Source organism: Lissotriton helveticus, chromosome 12 (assembly GCF_964261635.1).
Source record: "Lissotriton helveticus chromosome 12, aLisHel1.1, whole genome shotgun sequence".
NCBI lineage: Eukaryota > Metazoa > Chordata > Amphibia > Caudata > Salamandridae > Lissotriton > Lissotriton helveticus.
Genome location: NC_136073.1, coordinates 834,532,312 through 834,552,409, shown reverse-complemented (window position 1 = coordinate 834,552,409; position 20,098 = coordinate 834,532,312). Strand labels below are relative to the sequence as shown.

General features: G+C 44.2%; 1 protein-coding gene across 1 annotated transcript in view; it reads right to left on the bottom strand.

Annotated features, from left to right (window-relative positions):
- LOC144799886 (uncharacterized) overlaps nt 1-18,813 on the bottom strand; it is a 32,344-nt gene extending 13,531 nt beyond the window's left edge. The window contains exons 1-3 of the mRNA XM_078671495.1: nt 18,676-18,813; nt 5,894-6,007; nt 3,232-3,558 (exon numbers count right to left, since the gene is read on the bottom strand). Of these exons, the coding sequence (XP_078527621.1) occupies nt 3,232-3,558; nt 5,894-6,007; nt 18,676-18,766 (532 nt within the window). The 5' untranslated portion in view covers nt 18,767-18,813. The remainder of the gene's footprint in view (nt 1-3,231; nt 3,559-5,893; nt 6,008-18,675) is intronic.
- Between the last annotated feature and the right edge of the window lie 1,285 nt (nt 18,814-20,098).

Genomic DNA, 20,098 nt, shown 5'->3' with positions numbered 1-20,098 from the left:
TCTGTTTCATCAATTACCATTTCCCATCCATTTCCTCTGGATTTCCTATTCTGATACCCACCCATGGATCCGGCCGAAGGAACCCTGAGACCTGGGTCATTGAGAAAAGGCGCTTTGACCAACTAACCTTACAAAGCCCCAATTATTTACACTGAAATTTTAAATGCTCTCTTCTTCCACTATGCATTGGGTTCTTGAAAAACACACTTTCTCTATCCAGCTACATCAAATCTTCACTTTTATCCCCCAGAACATTCAGTCCATGGACTGGACAAATTCATGGACTGAATTTGGTAAGAGTGTCAAAACCAGGACAACTCTCTTTATTCAGGCCTAGACACATTTTACACTGAAAGCTGTGAGCCTCCTGTTCCAGCTAACTTAAGAGGGGCATGTACCTGCCAGCCCCTACCAAAGTTACTCCGAAGGTGCTCTGAACTTCGCACAATGTCCTCCTGCTCAACGTGAATCAATGCTGAGTCTGAAAAAATGCACTCACTTAAATAAATCAGTGTGAAGAAGACTTCATCAGTATACAGTATAGGACGTGTGTTCTGCTGTGTCCTCTGTCCAATGAACTCTAAATAGAACTAAAAAATGGTTCATAGCAGAGGTTTGCTAACCAGTCCCAAGGCGCACTGTGCCGAAGAGGCCCATAGGCTAAAGACATTTAAACAAAATGAAACTGTTGTTTATCCAGAATTTGAATATCAAATCACAAATGGTAAAATTGTTTTACCATTGGCAGGCGATTCTGAGAGAGCACCATTGGCATTGGCAGGAGATTCTGAGGAAGCACAAACTGTGTTCAAAGTTTACCCTGACAAAGGGTTATTATGACCCACAATACATTGGAAATTCGACATCTTTGAATATTGGAATTTCTTGAAGACATTAATGTTCTGATCATCAGATGAAGTGCAAAAAACCATGAATAGATTTTGCAAACTCAACATATAAAGATATTGTAAAATATGATTGCATGTTTGCAGATTAAGCATACATTATTTAATTTTCGAATTCTAGATGATCTCTAGTTTAATTTTGTTTGAACATTTTTGGCATACGAGCATTTTCGGCACAGTGCGTCTTGGAATTGGTTAGCAGATCTCTGCTGTCAGGGATTTTTAAACTCCTGCTCAATACAGCCATACAGTACAGATCTCAAACATTGTCGGGCTTTACATCATCAAATTACTCCTTACCTGTCGGCCACCTCTATGTTCTGACACTCACATGGGAAATCTCATTATCTAGTATGTCTGGCAGGCCAAGCCCATCACAGTCACACTGAACAGTCAAGTGTGTTATGGAATCTATTGGCCTGTTTCACAAACTGCTGTAGTATGTAAAGTATTTCTACAGGAGACTACTTAAATACTACAAAATGCGATTCACAAACCTATAAGTGTAAATCCTCACCTTCACCTTGCCTATCTTTTTATTATAAGATCCCCACACATGTAAGTTTACTACTTAGGGGCCGATTACGATCTCATTAGGAAGGGCTACAAACTGGATTCGGAAAAAGTAAATCCGATTCGGAGCCTTTGTTTCTGAACGAATCGTCCCCCTTTCCGAACGACCAAGTACATTGGGAAGAAGCCATCCCGCTGACCGAATCGGTTCTGAACGCCATTCAGGAAGTCCGACTCGTTCTGAGCTGATTCATGCAGCGCAATGGTGGCGGTTTCCGGACCAGCAAGTACGATGACTGCACCGACTCGGTTTTGACTAGATGAAACAGTTGTGGGAATTGGAATTCGAGGACCATAGCAGGCCCCCCTTCACCCGGGCCCTCCTAATCGGTCGCAGGGGAGGGGGTACCCATGGGTCCCTCTATGCATGCATGCACAGTGTAACGGGTACCATGGGGTGTCCACTACAGGGGGCACGATTTCCCCCACTCACCCCTTTTTTCAATGGTAGCCTGTGTTTATGTTGGGTGCACAGCTCCCATTGAATTCAATGGGAGTCCGACTGAACCAAGTCCATACACATACGAACACATCGTACTCGGTCAGTGGGACTCTCAGAGTGCGATTTGTACGGAAAGCATTCCCAACCCAATTCGGTGGGAATGCTTTCCTAACAAGTTCGTAATCGCCCCTTAGTAGTAAATGTGGGAGGCACCAAGGGGAGTGGCAGAAAAAAGTGGCATTCTTACTACTAAATGAGAGGGTTTTAGGGAGGCGTAAGGATAGGTTTGGAGAGGGTGAGCAGGGGGTGTAGGGAGGGACATGCACTCGCCCCCAAAAGAATAAGCCTATTGCAATTCACAAACTTCATTTCTATGGTTGGACCCAAAATAGTAGCAAATGTACTCCAGCTCAGATGTGTAATAATTCCAACACCACACATGACCAACCAATGGCACTGCAAGAACTCGCCCACAGAAAATAATGGCTGCAGGGACGTAAAATAGAATACCATAGGAAATAATTTTAAGTCAAATAACATAATTTAAACAAGTTAAAAAGAAATTTACATTAATAAAATAGATCTAAAAATAGAACATATTTAACATTTTATTTAAAAATATGTTAGTGGTTTTTTATTTGAAATTAATCTTTTAATTAACTCTACAGATTATTTTAAGTAATTTATAATACGTAAAATATATTATGTTTTTAATTACAGGTTGTTTGTTAATTGAAACTTCAGATTTTTTTAATGTAATTTAATATATTTCAAATAATTAACATTTACATTGGAATTAAGTTAGTTTTTAAATTGTGTTATGCATTTACAATATATAAAGTTAATGTACAAAATTATTCAACATAAAAGTATTCATACTCATTTTAGAATTGCGAATACACTTTTTAATACACTTTTTACTTTTCTCCTGTACTTAACCACAGGGGGGATCTCTGTCACAGATATAATATTAACCATTACTTTAAAGTTTCCTCTCTTGAATAAATCTTTTACCCAGACGATTAAGAACATACAATCTTAGAAGACCTAATATTAACTTAAACTAAGTCTGAAAAAGCTGTATTTCAGCTGATCTCCTCCACACACAGCAAGATATATTTCATTATGTGTCTGAAGGGCTTCATACTTCAACGTCTGAATATACCTAATTCTTAGGAATTATTTTTGACCAATGACAACCTCATAACATATAGATAATCAAGCCATAAATGCAGACCTTCAGTTGAGACTAATGCATGAATCAAATACTATATCGCTGCCAAGCTATCGGACTCACACAAATGGCCTCACCTGTATAACCGCTCATGTCCTCTCTCGAACACTGAAAAAGGTTTCGTCCTTGCAGCCATTGCCACATCTGGGTCCAGTGCTCCTCCGCTTGCCTCTGCTGCTCCAGCATGCCTTGGAGAGTCTCGTTAGTGTTTTGGAAGGATACAGACAGATTTTGGTATAGCCAGGTCATTGTGTCGTACTCGGCTAGTAACTGGGTCAGGTTTTGTTGGGCGGTGTCCCACTTCTTGGAGAAATACATGACTTCTTCAGATAAAAGGGTGGCATTGGCAGAGTATTGCATCACTTCCGCCGTCCTCTCCTGCAGTTGACTGGACCACCTCACGGCTGGAACACATGAAAGATTACTTCAACAGAGTCACAACATTCAATCGGGCATTAGGCAATTTGTACGTTTAATAATCATGGATTGGTATCAAGAGCAGCTGACCATTAAGAGATGCATAAAGGTTTTCTAAGAAGACACAGGGACTTTGAGTCTTCAGTTGTCTTTCAGAAACACTCTCACGCTCTATTAATGCATGTGCTAGTTGCAATGTCTTCCTTTCCGAGCCAGAGCAGTCCCAGTCCAGTCAGCCCAGGAGCCCCTACAATTCTCCAAGGAGTGCTTTCATTTTAAGCCCTATGGATGGTAAAACTTGCCTTGCCATTAAAATGACATAGGAGAGAAACTACAGCAGAGAGTTGGGATTTGCTAGCCCTACCTACCCTTAAATTACACCCCTGAAAAGTCTTTTAACTAACTCCTTTGGTGCTTTAAGGTACATAAGGTAAGACATTCATATGAAATTTAAGGTTAATACTGGGGTCATCAGTAGGTTGGCCATCTCTGTACTATCTCTTTACTGATAGGATTCCAGGCCTGACCCTTTGTATAAAAACCTAAGGCATTCTGGGTTTTGTAGTCTTGGTATGCTTCAATAATACTAATTAGATGAACACAACGGATAACATTGATTTGTATTTGAAATGCCTAGGACATGAAACCCTGGTCAGCTATACCATTAAATGCTTTGTCACCCCAGCCATCAGTGCAGCCCTCCCATTAAGAGCAGCGTGAGAAGATGAAACTCAACATAGACAATGAAACATCACACAGGAAGCATATCTGCCTGATGGTATAACTTATGCATGAAACCACACCTTCTGCTACTCTTGGTTTAAAGAGCCAATATCACTTTGCATGCTGGGATTTCTAAGCCCACTTATAATGACAACCACAAAATTACGAATTCTAGAATGCAAAAAGTAGGTATCATTAACCATGGGCAGTGAACTCTGCTCCGCTCGCGGAGTTTGCAGAGTTTCCCGCACTCCGCGTTATGCGGAGCTCGGAGGGTTCTGAAAAACTCCGCTTCACGTTCACCAACGTCAAGTTGGCTAGCGTGAGTGAGGAAAATCCACCTCCCGGCGAGATTTTTCCTCATTCGCGATCGCCAACATCAAGTCGAGATTTCTCAACGCGCGGGGGGGGGGAGGGTCAGGCTTCTCATTGCAAGTGGTCGCGTATGCTCGCAACCGCTCGCATTGAGAAACTGCCTGTTCGTGTTGAGAAAGCTGCTGCTCGAGTAAAAATCTACTCGAGCGGCAGAAAAGGTAAGCTTGTGCTGTGCATGGTGCTGTTCGCAATGATTGCACAGTGTGGACAAGCATCCAGCACTGTGCAATCACAGCAAACTGCATTTTTCTACGGTACTCCGCCGCTTGCGGAACTCCATGTTGTGGGACGGAGTTTTTTTTGCACTTCGCGTAGTGCAACTCCGCAAACTCCACCCAGGGTTAGGTATCATACAATATATGGTGGAACACTTAGCAGCCATAGGGAAATCCACTTAACACTTATGGTGCACAAGGGGCTGCATTATAGATAAGGCACAGTTTTCCACTGTGGCTTCATTGCCAACAGCTCATCAGCGAAGCACAGACCAGCTGTTTGAAGCCTCCTGTCTGACTTTCACTATGCTGGTGGCAACCTGCATTCTGTTCAAAGAGGGCAGAAATCCTCTTGCATGCAGGTACTGTGAGTGATTGCACCATCTACATGGGGATCCTTGGGTAATCCATGTCTACTCTTTCCCATGGGTGACCTTGAAGGTTGCAATGACTGTCCACCACCTCTATGTGGCTCGAAGTAAGTGTGCCTCTTGTTTGACACTTTACCTTTGCGCCTACATTGGGATCCCGGGTAATCCATGTCACCCCCTTACCAAGGGTGACCAATAGGGTTGCACTAACTATGCACTACCTTTATCTGCCGCATAGTCAGTGTGTCTCTTCACAGATTCTTTGCACCTACCACGTTGTCTGTAATATTGTGCTGATGCAAAAGGAATAGGTTCCCTCATTCTCCTGGAACCAAAATCCCAAGCAAATGAAGGAAAGTCTCCTAGAGATTGCAACTGCACCCATTTTGCGTCAACGCGATCTGTATTACAGAAGGGGCAGCACAAATGACTGTGGCTCCTTCTAGAATATCAGAGTGACCCAGGAGCACAAAAAGCTGTCACTCATGCAGTTATGCCCCAGGGGCACTCTCAATGTTACGACACCTGGTGGCCATCAGAGGCCCAACCCAAAGAGCAGGTGAAGACCCATGTTTTTTAAGTAAGCTTTGGAACAATGCTTATTGAAATGCCAAAATAATATTCTGCAAAATACTTACAGAGAATTGAAAGAGTGATCACAAGCACCAGCAGCATAAGTGTTAAAATGGCAAGAGTCCACACCAACTTTGTAGACGCTGGCGAAGGAACAGGTGTCTTTCCAGTCGTGGTCACTGAAAGAAGGAACAAGTCACTAATCTACATGTTTACAGCATGAATCATCTGTGATTGGTGTGAGCTGTCTTGAGGTTTCTTGAGCAGTTACACCTCTTCCCATCAGTCATGCATCTCTGCCTGTGCTTGCACGCTCTGGAGCACATAGCTAGACTGTAATAAAGGCAAATGGCCCTGTAGGGCAGAGGTCCCACACCTTTCAGGGGGCCCCACCTTTCAGCCCAAGTCCTATAAACAGATCTATTTATAGGCTCTGTCCTAGACATGCAGACACTCCATGCAGTGTTTTTGTCCTCTTGCTTACTTGTTTTTTTTTTTTTTTAATGTTTCCTTTCATTTGTTCCTATTGCGAAGGTGCTTAGATAGACACGTGCTTAATTAATATAAAGGTAGTAGTAATACAAATAATAATAATAATCTAACTGTAAGACATGAGGGAACAGGAGCACCCAGTCATGTGGTGTTATTCTGTTGGCATTGGGAGATGCATTGCAGGTGGGAGCATCCTGTTTACCCTCTCCTGGTCATTCTTAGATTGACCTGTCGCTTCTGACATGACCTTTCACTTTTGCGGTAACTCATAGCAAAGCGTGCCACTTACAGCTGCTAGTAAACGGACATCTGGTAGGCATAGTTATCCTACCTCTCTACGCTGATTGGACACCATGGATCTGATTTGGGGTTATATGGTAAGCAAAAATTGGAGGATTTGGAAATACTGCCCAAATGTATGCACTTGATTTAGAGCTGGTGGCAGTGAAAATCTGTAGAGGAAGTGGTAAATTCTCTTCTGATGGAGTAGCCTGGCATCCCTAATTTTCTACCATCCACTCCCTCAGTTGGCATGTTTGGATACTGGCAATGATCTGCAATTGATCTGCGATATGCAGTGTGACATGTATATGTGGGAATCAAGCATCTTCTAAAATGTTTGAATGTACTTCTTGCCTCAAGCAGGCTACATGGATGGTTGCAGCTATGGGGGAGAAGATGTGGGCTAGTGGCTAGAGCTGCAACTCTGAAACTGGTGGACCAGGTTTTAATCCAACCCCAGCTTCACATCTTCTGATTCTCAGCAAATCACTTAACCTCCCCATGTCTAATAAAATATGCATAAAATATGTGAGTCTTGTAAAATTGGTGAGTCTCATATAAAGAGGTCTAATGCCTTTGGTCCAGGTTTGTGCTATATAAATCCCGTATCCAATCTCATCTACCATGCAACAGACCAACCAGTATCAGACTCTTCATGTCTGTTTTCTTCACTTATGCATATCACATGCGAAAGTCACAGGAGTGCAAGTGTTATTGTATACTTGAAGTACAAAGGATACAACCACTGCAGCAAGTTGCTGAAACAATGGGGTTATAGGGTGAAAACACCCACATTATCACAACGATGCATCTAGAGGGATCGGTGTGAAACTGGTGATCAAATATTAATCACAATGTATATAATTAACAAATGCATATATTATATGTTTTTTCTTTACATAGGTAATTCCTCACCATGAATAGTGGCAAGTATTAGGCTTGTTCCAGTTTCTAATCACTTAAGAGGGCCTGAAACAAATAGTTGACATGCACGCACGTGTTTGGAGGAAGTAACTTCTTTACATCCCACCCTGATGAAAGCCAGGACCTACTTAAGCCAGATAGGATGGGCTGAAACATGTTGGTGCTAGAGTAAGGGTCAGAGGACCCTCAAGTCCTTAAAACCCTATTATATATATTTTAATCTCTCCCCCACTCCATTATTAAAGAATTCTCTAGGAGTGGTGAGGAGGTTTATCTTTAACAGTACACCCCCATACACAATATCTTTAAGTGCTCCCTGAAATACGGTCAAGCCCACCCCAACTTTTAGCCGTCGGGGTGAGCCCTATGATGAAGCATGTCACTATTAGAGGGAGTGAGGGCTATTTAAAGAAAAGGGTCTCTTTCCCTTCCCACCCATAGCAACGGGTTGGACATAACTCTTTTGTTTCGCTTGTGAACTCTGTTCAAGAGAGGGTCACCACTACACACTTAGGAACCCCCCATCCAAATTGGATCACTCATTCGTTGCTTACCCTAATTAGAGAGAAAGTAACCCTCCGACTACAGAGGGGACATTCTTGTGACAATAATTGTTTTCTTCACTAACCTGAGTGTGTCTCATCAACCTCTACCTTCTTAACGAACCTACATACTTCTAGCGGGGCGTGTCCCTTTATACATTAGTAAGATGTCTCTACCTCCATTGACTGTGTACACATGCTCACTGATGCTTGCTGAACAGTACTAGGGAACCCAGATATCTTTGTGGAGAATTGATTCAACAGATGGTCAATGCCCCAAGATGGTCCTCTTTACCTGTCCCCTCCCAGAAACCCACCCCTACCTGCACACGCCAACTGAAATCCCTCTCTAGTGATGTACCCATGAGTTCCCAAGTCATAACACTTACTCGCATTTTTTAGATTTTCCCGCACTCTCTTTGCTCTTTAGGGACATCGTTGCACTACTGTGACCCATGTTCACTTGTTGATATACTACATTCAGCAGGGTGGGCGAAGACACCCAGGTTGTTAGGTGCGAAACATGGCATTGTTAGTGCATGGTCCAATTCATTCTTTTTTAATGTTATTTTATTTTGCCACTTTTTAGTACTCCTTCGAAATATATGATGCTCCATTGTTTTATACTCTGCTGTGTAATATCGTGCAGTTCTGCTTTATTATAACATGTGGTGTTATGACCTGATATAACACCCTCTTGAATGAGAATATTATGAAATATCCTTGCAAGACATTTTGAAAATACGTACAGAAATGTTGCAAGAAAATTTAAGAGCAAAATCACAAACACCTCCCACCCCATGATATGACATTATTGGCAGAAAAGGCTGACCTGCCTGATGGAAGTGAAGGCACTACAATCTATTTAATAAAAAGTAAAACATTTCATTTAAGATTATCTGCCTTGTATTCCTAGATCCAATCCAGATTGTGGACAGAGGGCAGAGATTGACTTTCAGAGCAGAAGCTCTGTCATCCCAGTGCTAAAAAGATTGTCACACCTTTAAAACGCCGTGAATAAATTAACAGGTTATAGGGGTTCCTTGAAACTCTTTTAACCCCATTCCAGCCTGTGCATAATCTTGCTCCGCCTCCCAGTTTACAACATTTAGAACTGGGGAGCCTGGTTCGAGTCTGGACTTCGGCTCAGGTTCTCCTAATTCTGGGTATATTTCTTAATCTATATAGCAACACAAAAAAAGCATCCTTGGCTCTAAAGTGCAGAGGGGCAGTGCGGGGGGGGGGGGCTCTTTTATAGGACGGTTTCCCTCACCCACCCTTGGGGGGCATGTTTCATCATCGGAAACCTCCTCGTACTGCGAACCTAGTCGTAGTGCGGGCTACAACCCCCTCACTGAGAGGGAGGAGCTCAGGGATGTTTTATCAATGTAGTTAAGAGGTATTCTAAAACCTTCACATGAGCCGGGCGTGGAGGGAAAGTTAAAGTGAAGTTAAAACAAACTCCCGGGTATGTCAGGACAAGCTTTAATGAGGCATCCAGGGCTCAGGATTAAAAAGAGTGGGGGCTATGGCAGGAGGATTTAACCTGTCATGGTCTCTAGATGGTCAACACGTTTCAGCCTTGATGCCCTCCATAGAGGTGACATGGCTTTCCTCAGGACCAAATGAAGTGCAAAAATGAAGTGAGTTAACCACACATACCAGATCTAGTAGGCGGTTAATAAAGGTTACAACCAGCTAGTAGGTTATTGAGCCAATAAAATGTTCTGCTGGTCAGCGTCGTCCCTGTAAAGAGACAAGTGTTTCAAACATAAAGCTTTACACATTCCAAACACACACTCCTTAAGCAAAGTGTTACATGTATATAATATCAGTGTAAATGTGGCTTTGAAATTCACACAAACAATCAATTTGTGATTGTTACCCATTTTGTCGGGGGAGTTAATGGCGCCTCATCCTCGGTTCACACACTCAAGGTGGCTTCCAAATCCTATATTAGGAAGGGGGGGCATAAAGGTTTACTGTGGTATACATATACATAGAAATACAGCTGAATAGGAGTTGAATATGTATGCTAAATAGAGCATATATCAGGTGAAGAGCAGATGACTGCTCAAAACTCTGGTTCCAACACAGATCAGAATGATTACACAGGGAGGTGAGGTACTACAAAAGACAACGGTACAAAGGAAAGCTGGATAGCCACTGGACCGTGTGATGTTGGCTCAACATGTAAGAAACCGTGAGCGGTGCTGAATGGTTAGAGGTAATGAGGAGGTACATATGTATGTATTGTGCCAGTCCAGGTTATTGACAGTCACAAGATTAAACACAGGAGAAAGAGGAATGGAGCAAAATTACACACACATATGCTGTGAGGTGCAAGTGTACTACGGGACGCTCGTGCATACAGAGTACCACCATGCTGTGGTGACGAGCCATGTAAGGCCAAGGTAGTATTGGAGCTGGCCATGTGTGATATATGATAAATGCCCCCTGTAGGGAGAGGCGGCAAGGCTTTACACATACAGTCAAAATTTCAAAGAAAAAAGCCTTGGAATAGTTGTCCCGGCCTTGCACCCTTTGGCCGGAATGGAAGTCTGAGTTTGCTGAGCAGCGTTTGTAAGGACCTTAACAAACGAAATAAGCAGGTGGTGGAAAACAAGGGTGTTACTGGCTCCGGAGATCCCGTGTCAGTGTCTACCTTATGGGGAAATTACTTGTGGCAGGTTTGTGCAACCCGAAAGGGAAATGAGCTCAGCCTGGCACGTCTGGTATATGGCGTCTGACCAAGCCTAAGCCCCGCCCAGGAAAACGCCCTGAAAAACTGGATGCATTTTTTGAAAAAATTAAACGTTTTCGTTTCATTATTTAAGGGCAGATAGTCCCTGGGACCGCTGCCTGCCCCTAAAAAATATTTTCTCCTGCATTTGCAAAGAGGAAGGGGTCCCCTGGGGACCCCTTCCCATTTGCGAGTGCTTTACCACCCTATTGAAGGGGGCGGTAAATTGCGAGTGTTTTGCGACCGCAATTGAGGACGCGAAACATTCATACATGTGGTAGAGATTTGCTATTAAAAAGAGACGCCCTTGAAACGCCCCTTTCTAATAGTTTGTCGCAATTCCTATTTAGCGGGTCACAAAAAAATTGCGACTCGCTAAATAGGCATTCTACATGGCCCTATTCGTTTTTGCATGCGCATACGGGTCGCTAACCCATTTGTGCATGGAATTCAGGGTTGTACATCTGGCCACATGTGACATGGCAAGACAAAGATCAGGATAGGGATACAAAGACTGGGAACTCAGTGATGGTGACGGTTTGGGTCAGATGAAAAGGAGTGATAGGAGATGGGGGGGAGCCTCGCAAGCAGGTCAAGGAGAGCCCTATCGCCTCCACTGGGACACCGCGCCTCGCCACACAGCAGCCTACCGCCCAGACGCCGCAAGTAACCGCGCCGCCGCCCCGGGGCTCCATCTCCTGGCATCCTCAGCAGCGGCGCGCACCGGTGACACTCCACCAGCGCCAGGAGGCGCATTAAGAAGCGCACATCCCGGCGGAGCAGGGGGAGCCTCGCAAGCAGGTCAAGGAGAGCCCTATTGCCGCCACTGGGACACCGCGCCTCGCCACATACTTGAATTTCTTTGTGCCTGCTATTAAGAAAAGCCAAGGTCGACCTATGGGGGGTTTAGTGATGTGGGTTAGGCAGTCTCTAAAATGTCAAACCCAGTTGCTTCCAGTTGTAAGTAATGATATTCTTGGTGTTAGGTTTAGTTTCCCTGCTAACTTAGCAATTGATATTTATAATGTTTACGCAAGGGGGCTTCAGGGTGGAAAGAAATCTGAAGTTGTAGTGGAATTGGATAAATTACTTCAGGCGACCCCCCCCAATATACTGTCACTAATTGCCAGTGACTTTAACACTACCTTTGAACCCCTAGGCTTAGATGACATACATTTAACAGAGGATGAGGATGCCAGGTGGGGAGTTCCTCAGCTTGGTTCTAAACCCATAAGAAAATTGACCGAGGCCGCAATACAGTTAAAGGGCCTCTGCATTGAAAACGAGCTCCAAGCTGCCAATGGGCGCACTTTGTCGGATAAAATGGGAAAGGAAACCTTCGACAATGGCGCTAGGGCAAGCAATATTTACTATTTACTTGTCCCTCTTAAGATGTTGTCTACTCTCCTTGATATGGAGGTAGTGACTCGTATTGAGAGCGACCACAATCCCCTGACCGCAATATTTAACCTGGGTATACATAAAGTGGACGATCCCTATGAGGGTAACACTCTTCCAGATTTAGTCCTGGCAAACAATGAGCGCCACCTTAAATGGTGTCAAGTTGCAGACCAACAGGATATTATTGGTAATCTTGAGGAAGATCTGGCAGGGGCCCTAGAGGCTATGGAGGTAGTCACCATGAATGGATCTCCCCTTAATCTTCTGTTGGAGGTACATAATAGGCTTTTCACCAAACTAAAAATATATTTCTGTAAACCTAGCTCAGGAAAAAGAAGAACCCAAATTAAAAAACCTGAGAGCTGGTATGACAGATCTTGCCGCCAAGCCAGGGTTGAGCTGGGTTAAGCCTTAAAATCCAAAGATATGGGTACAATAAGATTGGCCCGTGCAAACTATAGGCTCAAGCAACACAAAGCTAAAAGAGAATGGGAAGAGGGCATGTGGCAGGATCTAAAAGTGGCGTGTAATGCAAAGAATCCCAAACTTTTCTGGGACATTTTTAAATGGGACAGGGGAGGGCATCGTGAGAACCCCCATAATAATGTCGACCGAAATTCATGGGTTGACTACTTTAAGCCCCAATACGCCAGTAGTGCTTCTGATCACAGCGAAGGATCTTTTGATTATACCTTTTATGAGGAGCCTGTCTTTAATTTGGGGGAAGTGGATAGGGCTTTGGACTAAGTCACAGAGGGTCGTGCCACCGGCATGGATTGTGTCCCCGCAGATTTATTTCTAAACAACAGAGGGCAATGGCTGGTCTACATTTTGTACTTGGCTAACGCCGTAGCCCAAGGTATGGAAGTACCTAAATCTTGGAAAGGGGCAGAAATAGTGCCGGTGTATAAGAAGGGGGATAAGTCGCTTGCAGCCAATTATAGACCAATAAGTCTAATTGACTGCATACAAAAAATCATGGGACGGCTGGTTTTGGGCAGAATCCAGACCTGGATGGATAACGACAATATTTTGAGTCACCTCCAGGCTGGTTTCCGCCCAAAAACAAGTACCATAGACCAGGTCTTCCGGTTTATAATGTTATACTGGCGTACCGTGGTCCTGGAAAAGGGTACTTTGTTTGCCGTCTTTGTTGATTTAAAGGCGGCTTTCGACCTGGTCCCATGCAACACATTATGGGAAGTTCTTGCGGGGCAGGGGATGCCACCTGAACTGTTGAGCTTGATCGTCCGCTTACATGAGGGCACGTTCGCTCGAGTCCGGTGGGGTCGCCAGAGGGCGGTCACGGAACCCTTCCCTGTAGAACGGGGAGTGAGGCAGGGTTGCGTCATGGCACCGACCCTGTTCTCGCTCTTTGTGAACGGGATTGCGGACTTCCTCTCCCTGGTCCCGACCGATGCCCCTGCGTTGTCTGGTGAGCGGGTCCCGATCCTCATGTTTGCGGACGATACCCTCATCATTTCAAAGACACCTAGTGGGCTCCAGCAAGTGCTGAGGTGCTTTGATGATTTTTGTCTCGATAGGGGCTTAGAAATAAACACGGCAAAAACCAAGTTTATGGTCCTTACTGGCCGTAAAGCTCATGGGACTGCCAGGCCTTTTAAAGGGATGATATATATGAATGGCTCCCAGCTGGAGCGGGTAGACGCCTTCACTTACTTGGGGGTTACCCTCCAGAGAGATCTGGGGTGGTCTAGACAATTAGACATTGTAGTCCTAAAACACAGCCAACAGGCAGGCATTCTCCTGAAAAATGTTTCCTCTTCATTGACAAAGCCCATTAGCCCACTATTAGAATTATATGGGATGAAGGTCTTAAGTTCGGCCCTTTATGGAGCCGAACTTTGGGGATTTGAAGATCTAAGGAAACTGACGCTAGCAGAAAACGAATTTCTGCGAAAAGCTACTAGCGTTCCCGTAAGTACCCCGTTAACACCACTAATGTGGGACCTTGGAAAAAAGGCGGTGCAGGACCTTGCCCTTTTGCGGCCACTACTTTACTGGCGCCGCCTATGGACCACAGAAGAACTATACCACTATGCTCAGGGCCTGAGGGAGATAATGGCTAAGGATTCCTCCCATAAAATACACTGGTTGAAGGCCATTCGGTCTTTACTTTTTAAATTGGGAATGAGGGAAGTGTGGGAAGACCCGGAAAACGCTCTTTTCCCCTCCAAACATTTTCTTAAAAAAAAGTATTGGGAGATGGTGATCGCAGAAGAGAGGCCAGAGGGTCTCTCCCGGCACTTGACAGGTCGTTTCATGGATGTTAAGGCCCATCCGATTCTGGAACCTTATTGGGACACTATTGGGAAACAGCTGGATCGTAAGCTCTATTTTCAGCTCAGAGTGGGCACCCTCCCAGTAAGGTCTTTTACAGCAAATTGGGCAGGAAAAAATGGTAACGACAGATGTCCAAAGTGTGGGGAGGAACAAGAGTCTTTAAGCCATTTTCTCTTCTTCTGTCCCATGTATACTGCCCCCAGAACGATGTGGATCAAGCCTATATGTAAATTGCTTGGGATTCATAGACATGGAGAGGCTCTTAGAATCCTATGTACAGACCCGACCCCTACAATCGCTGTTGCTGTGGCTAAGTTCCTAAAATGGGCTTGGGTAATCCGCACAAAACAAATAGGGACAGATATATGAAGATTTAGCTGTTTATATCCATAAAAATTAGGGGTATCGCTTGCGAGCTCCTGTGCTATATTCCTCTGAAAGAACTGTATATTGATGAGATTGATTTTATGTTATATTTGAAACAATGTAAGTTGATATTCGGCAATAGTCTATTGTAGTTTAATTCCTTTTTAATATTTATTGTATGAATTTTAATGGATTTTAAATTATTAATTCTCTTTTTATGTATGTACACTTTTTTGACTTAATTGTCGAATAAAGTTTAATTGGATAATAGGATAGGAGATGGATAGTGGCAGGTGTAAAAATGGATAGGGGCAAATGAAACAGAGGCATAGAATCCGTGTGACTGCACAACCTGGGGCACTGGAGGCAGAGAAGCAGGAACACATAGGAATAGGGAGACATAGGGGTGGGAACACATGGTAATGCAGACACATCATCAACCAATAATATGGACAACAGGAGGCACACAATCAGAAATGCACAAGTACAACACACAGAGAATTCCCATTTCACCTGCACAGGTTTGGAGTAGTCACAAGGCCAAATATTCCCTCTTACCGCCTAGCACCCTCCACAGGTGGTTGACTGCACTCAGATGGGCTAGGTGAAGACCCGACATCATCCACCCCAAAGGTAGATGCAGAACAGAGTGATAACATAGGTAATCTGGAAAGCCAGGAGCCTAAGATGTTGCTTGACGAAGGATGAAGTGTTACAGTATATAGTTGATGACTTTAGAGGGGATGGTTAGTAATGGCTTTAAGATTGATAAGAAAGGAGTTCTAATGTTTGGTCAGCAAATAGGAAAAGGCGTGGTCAACAGTACAAGGTCAAGGAATGTTAAGGTTTTTGAACAGCTGGAATTTCTGGACAGGATGGATCTGACTGATGTATATGGACGAAGACGATTCAGAAGATAGAGCAGGCCTAAACTATGTAAGGAGGAATGGTAAATGCAAAGTGATTTGAAGAGAACTCCCTTAGCTATCGGGAGCAAGTGAGGAGGATTAAAATGACGAGCGAAGGAGGAAATCTCCAAAATGGAGACTAATTCCATACCTAACCACAACAGGCCTATAAAGTATCTTCTTAACGCGTGCACCCATTCAATTTAGTAGGACAGGGAGAAGGAGAGTGATTTGTAGGGCAAGTGTTCATTCTCTCCCTTGCAACAGCCAAATACCAAAAAACGTAACATTCCTGCATCAGATCAGCCCCAACTTGGGGCTGAGCCACCCTGCCATATAAAAAAAAAAAATTCCTATTACAAGTGGACCAACTATCCCAGAGTTCCACTGTTGGAACCCAACAGACATGTTTAAAAAGAACGGGATGGCCCCCTCCGCCCGGGCGTGCTTCATCATCGGCGATCCTGCGCTCACCAAACCATCCTCTAATGGTGGGAGGGCCCTTGCTAACAGACCGAGAGAAAGTATAGTGAGAGTGAGAGGGATCTACTTAAAAATCCCTGTCATCTTCCAAAAGAACATCCTAGTTTTATTGATAGACCCTAAGTATTTCCCTTATTCAAAATGCTCATACGCGCACTCCATTTGTGACTACATAACTTCCCCACTCCAATCCTCCATGAGGTGTTAGATTCCCATAGTTAGGGAGCCTTTACTGAGAAGGAAAAGCTTCTTGATTGAAGTAACCAGATATTAGTGATCTGGCATTGTATGTGTGCGCTCGGGGTGCGTGTATGATCATTTTGATTAAGGGAACTACATAGGGTCACATAGGGTTTTTTGGTGCTGAGGAAAGCTCCAGACTCCTTTGTGGGCCAACTGAGGGCTGAAACATGTCGACCTGAGTACACAACACAACACCTCTAAACATGTACTCATGTTGGCATGCAAGTGACGTGTGGCAGCTGTCCCTTCTCCTTCATAAACATGACACATGTAGACCTTGCTCTCACAATGACCCTAGAGACAAGGACCTACAGAATGTCTCCTGAGTAGTTGTGGGAAAGTCAAGAGATGAAAGACATGGTATTCTGAACTTTAAACACAATCTAAACAGGAAATACAGAGAGAAGTTGATAGACAGCTCTTGTGGCTACTTCTCCAAAAAATGTACATTCAGGGTTTCCATTATTAATAAAACAGTTAATACCATGGTGCAGGATGGTTAAAAGATATGCATGAGATTCTCAGAATTTGATAGCGCTCTGGCACACTAATGCCTATGCATTAATATTTTTAGCACGCACGGTGAAACATTATAAAGAGATTCTGATATAGATTAATATTGCTGAGATAGTTTTCTTATTTTTACTGTATGATTTAATAAACACACAATGAAAAGACACTTTAAGAGATTGAGCTCTTTTCTTTATCTCAATACTGGCCCTGAGGTTATTATAGCGCTTTAGTGGAGAACCAGACATTACACGTTTTTTTATTCTAGCCACAGGCACATTAGGTGATTTGAAGATGCTGCCTATGAAGGCACAACTAAGCAGTGTGATTGGTCGGGGTGAGATGTCGCCCCACTGTCATGGAGTTCTGATCAAAGTGTGCTTTTTGGGCATTGCACTTAAAAACCAGTCTGCAGGCGAAGCAATGGAATGTGAAAAAGATATGGAAAAACGTAAAAATAAGGTGTGCATCCTGTCCCTAAATTTGAAGATTAGGTGATTTGCCTGAAGTCACAGAATGCTGAGTTGGGGTCAGAAATTGAGCCTGGATCGCCATGTTTCAATGTCAACCGCTCAAGTCACTACTAGCCACATCTCCTCCTCACTGTCAGTGCTGTTCAACGATTATGCTAAAGGCTTTATTACGAGCCTGGTGGTCCACGGACTGCCAGAGTGGTGGAGGTCTCCCGACCGCCTTATTAATACCAGGGCAGTTGGACCACCCTGGACTACAGCAACTTCCAGGAATGAAAGATCCCTAGAAGGGTTGCAGCGGTTTTGAGGCCGCAGTATGCTTGATGGGCCACTGCAGTCCACCAAGCATATTAAGATTTTCCGAACCGCCACACTTTTCATGGCGCTGCCACCACCATGAAAAGTGTCACGGTGAGGAAACAAAGGCGGCCCTAAATCATGTGGCCCCCTGTGTGCAGGCACACCAGTACCTGCAGCGCATGGTCTGCAGCAGTCCATGCAATGCAAGTACTGATTTTGACATTCCCATTGTGGTGCCTATTTCATAAGCATTGCCGTGGGAACGCCAAAGAACCGTCACCAGACAAGAGAAAATTCCTAATTTGGTGGACGTTTCTAACATGGGTCTGGCAGTGCGGGAGCGGAGCGGGGCAGGGCGGGGCGGGCGGTGCGGTCCTTCTCACCTGCACCCCCAAACTCATAATACGGCCCTAAGTTTGAAATGTTCTGCCATATCATCCCAGAAGAATATTGAGTCAGAAGACTTTCTGTTTCAAACCTTTGTTAAATATAAGAACTAGGAAAGAGGCGTACTGTTGCCGTTGCAAAACAAAGGACCAGTTGTAGTGCCCTTAAAGAGCTACCTGAGTTATCCCTCAGAAAATTGCAGATGTGACTCTACAGATGTCCTCCTGCTTCAATCATTCAAACATCCTGCAAAAGCCACTCCTGCCACTTGAGGCATCTGTAACTTCATAGACGGCGGCCATGTTATAGAGACCCTACATTAGCAAGCATACAGCGACCCTACACAAATCATGCGTGACACCACACAAGCTCTGCTACAGTGCCCATTTAGAAATCCTAAAGCTGTGACCTTATAGGTGTTCTGTGGAAGCCCTCTACAGAAGTCCTCATGCAGAGACCCTATGAAAGCTTGCTTGCAGTGCCCCCTACCTGCTGTCCTGACCACGGCCGCCTGTCCTTTCCTTGGTGGCGGGGCTGTCGGAGGGAACTTCAGCTCCGCATACGTGACCTCAGGCTCCATCACGGCCGTGGACCCCACACCATCAGGAGTAAATCTGAAGGGATGTAGGTAGCAGCTGCAGAAAGGGGAAGTAAAGTCCAGCTCTAGGGCTGGATTCAGTTATGCAAATTTCCCCATGGCGAAATGTGATTTCAGCAATTTGTTGAGGAAGAAATGTGGCCAAACCCTTTTTGGAGCTTAATATTCAGCCAATGCTGTAAGCTGTTGCGGAAGTAATGCTAAGTTATTTCCTTTTCTACTTTACCAGTTGATGTCTGTCACACTCAGGATCAGCTTTAGGGCGGTGCTACTGGTGCGGCTGCACAGGGCGCCGACCTGGAAGGTGGGCACAGACCTTGGCGGGGGGGGGGGGGGGGGGGATGGGGCTTTGTGTTTAGCAATAACTTACGATTTAAAAGCACCTGCTGCAGAGTTCCTTGTGCATCCAGCTTTCAGGCAGCAATAAAAATGTCAAGATAACTCTGGCAATTTATTTTCCTGCTAGAGAGAGGGGGAGATCAGAACTTTTTGTTTGGTGACAGTTTTGACTCAACATAAAGTAGCGCAGAGGGTTAATATGCCTGCTGCAAAGAACAGATCTGTATTTTACTTGGATAGTTGAGTGAATGAGTAAAGCCAGCCTTTACCAGAGCTTTTAAACAAAAGAAATGTATATCAGAGAGGGGCATTTTAGCCGGGTGCTAGTGAGAGGATCTGAGGACTAGTACATGGGGGGGCCCAAAAAAATTGTCGAACTAGGTACCAGCAGTGCTAAAGCCGGCCCTGGTCACACTTGACTGTTGAGTCACTACTGGCTGAAAACTACACATGCGTGCCTCGAGACACTCAAGCATGTCTCCTGGTGTAGGAAGTGGTACTTGATGTTGATTTTCACCAAGATATTTCACGTGTAGGGGTTAGTATTTATTTGTTTTAGGATTTTGTAAGACCCAGCCAACTTTCTTTGCTTCCTGAAAGCGCTGTATTTCAGAAGGAAAGGGGTGCATGGTGCTTCTACATGTGCACTGCTTGCTGTGGTTGTAAGGGTGTACCAACAAGTGCAATTTAAATCAGGTTTTAACCTTAACTATTTAAGAGTGTGATGGTTGCAAGTGTGTGGCGTCACTGAATGATTATGGGTTTATGTTAAAAAAATACAATAAAGGGTAGATTAACAAAAAAGAGGTGAAAAAAGTACAAAATTTAACTTCAAAACAAATTTTAAAAAGTCATAAATAAATGGATACATCGTGTATGACATTAAGAATATGTTAATAGTTAGAGTTAGGTTATGTGTAGAAGTTAGGGTTAGGTTTAGAGCATGGGTACTCACAAACTTTCTCTTGGGGGCCA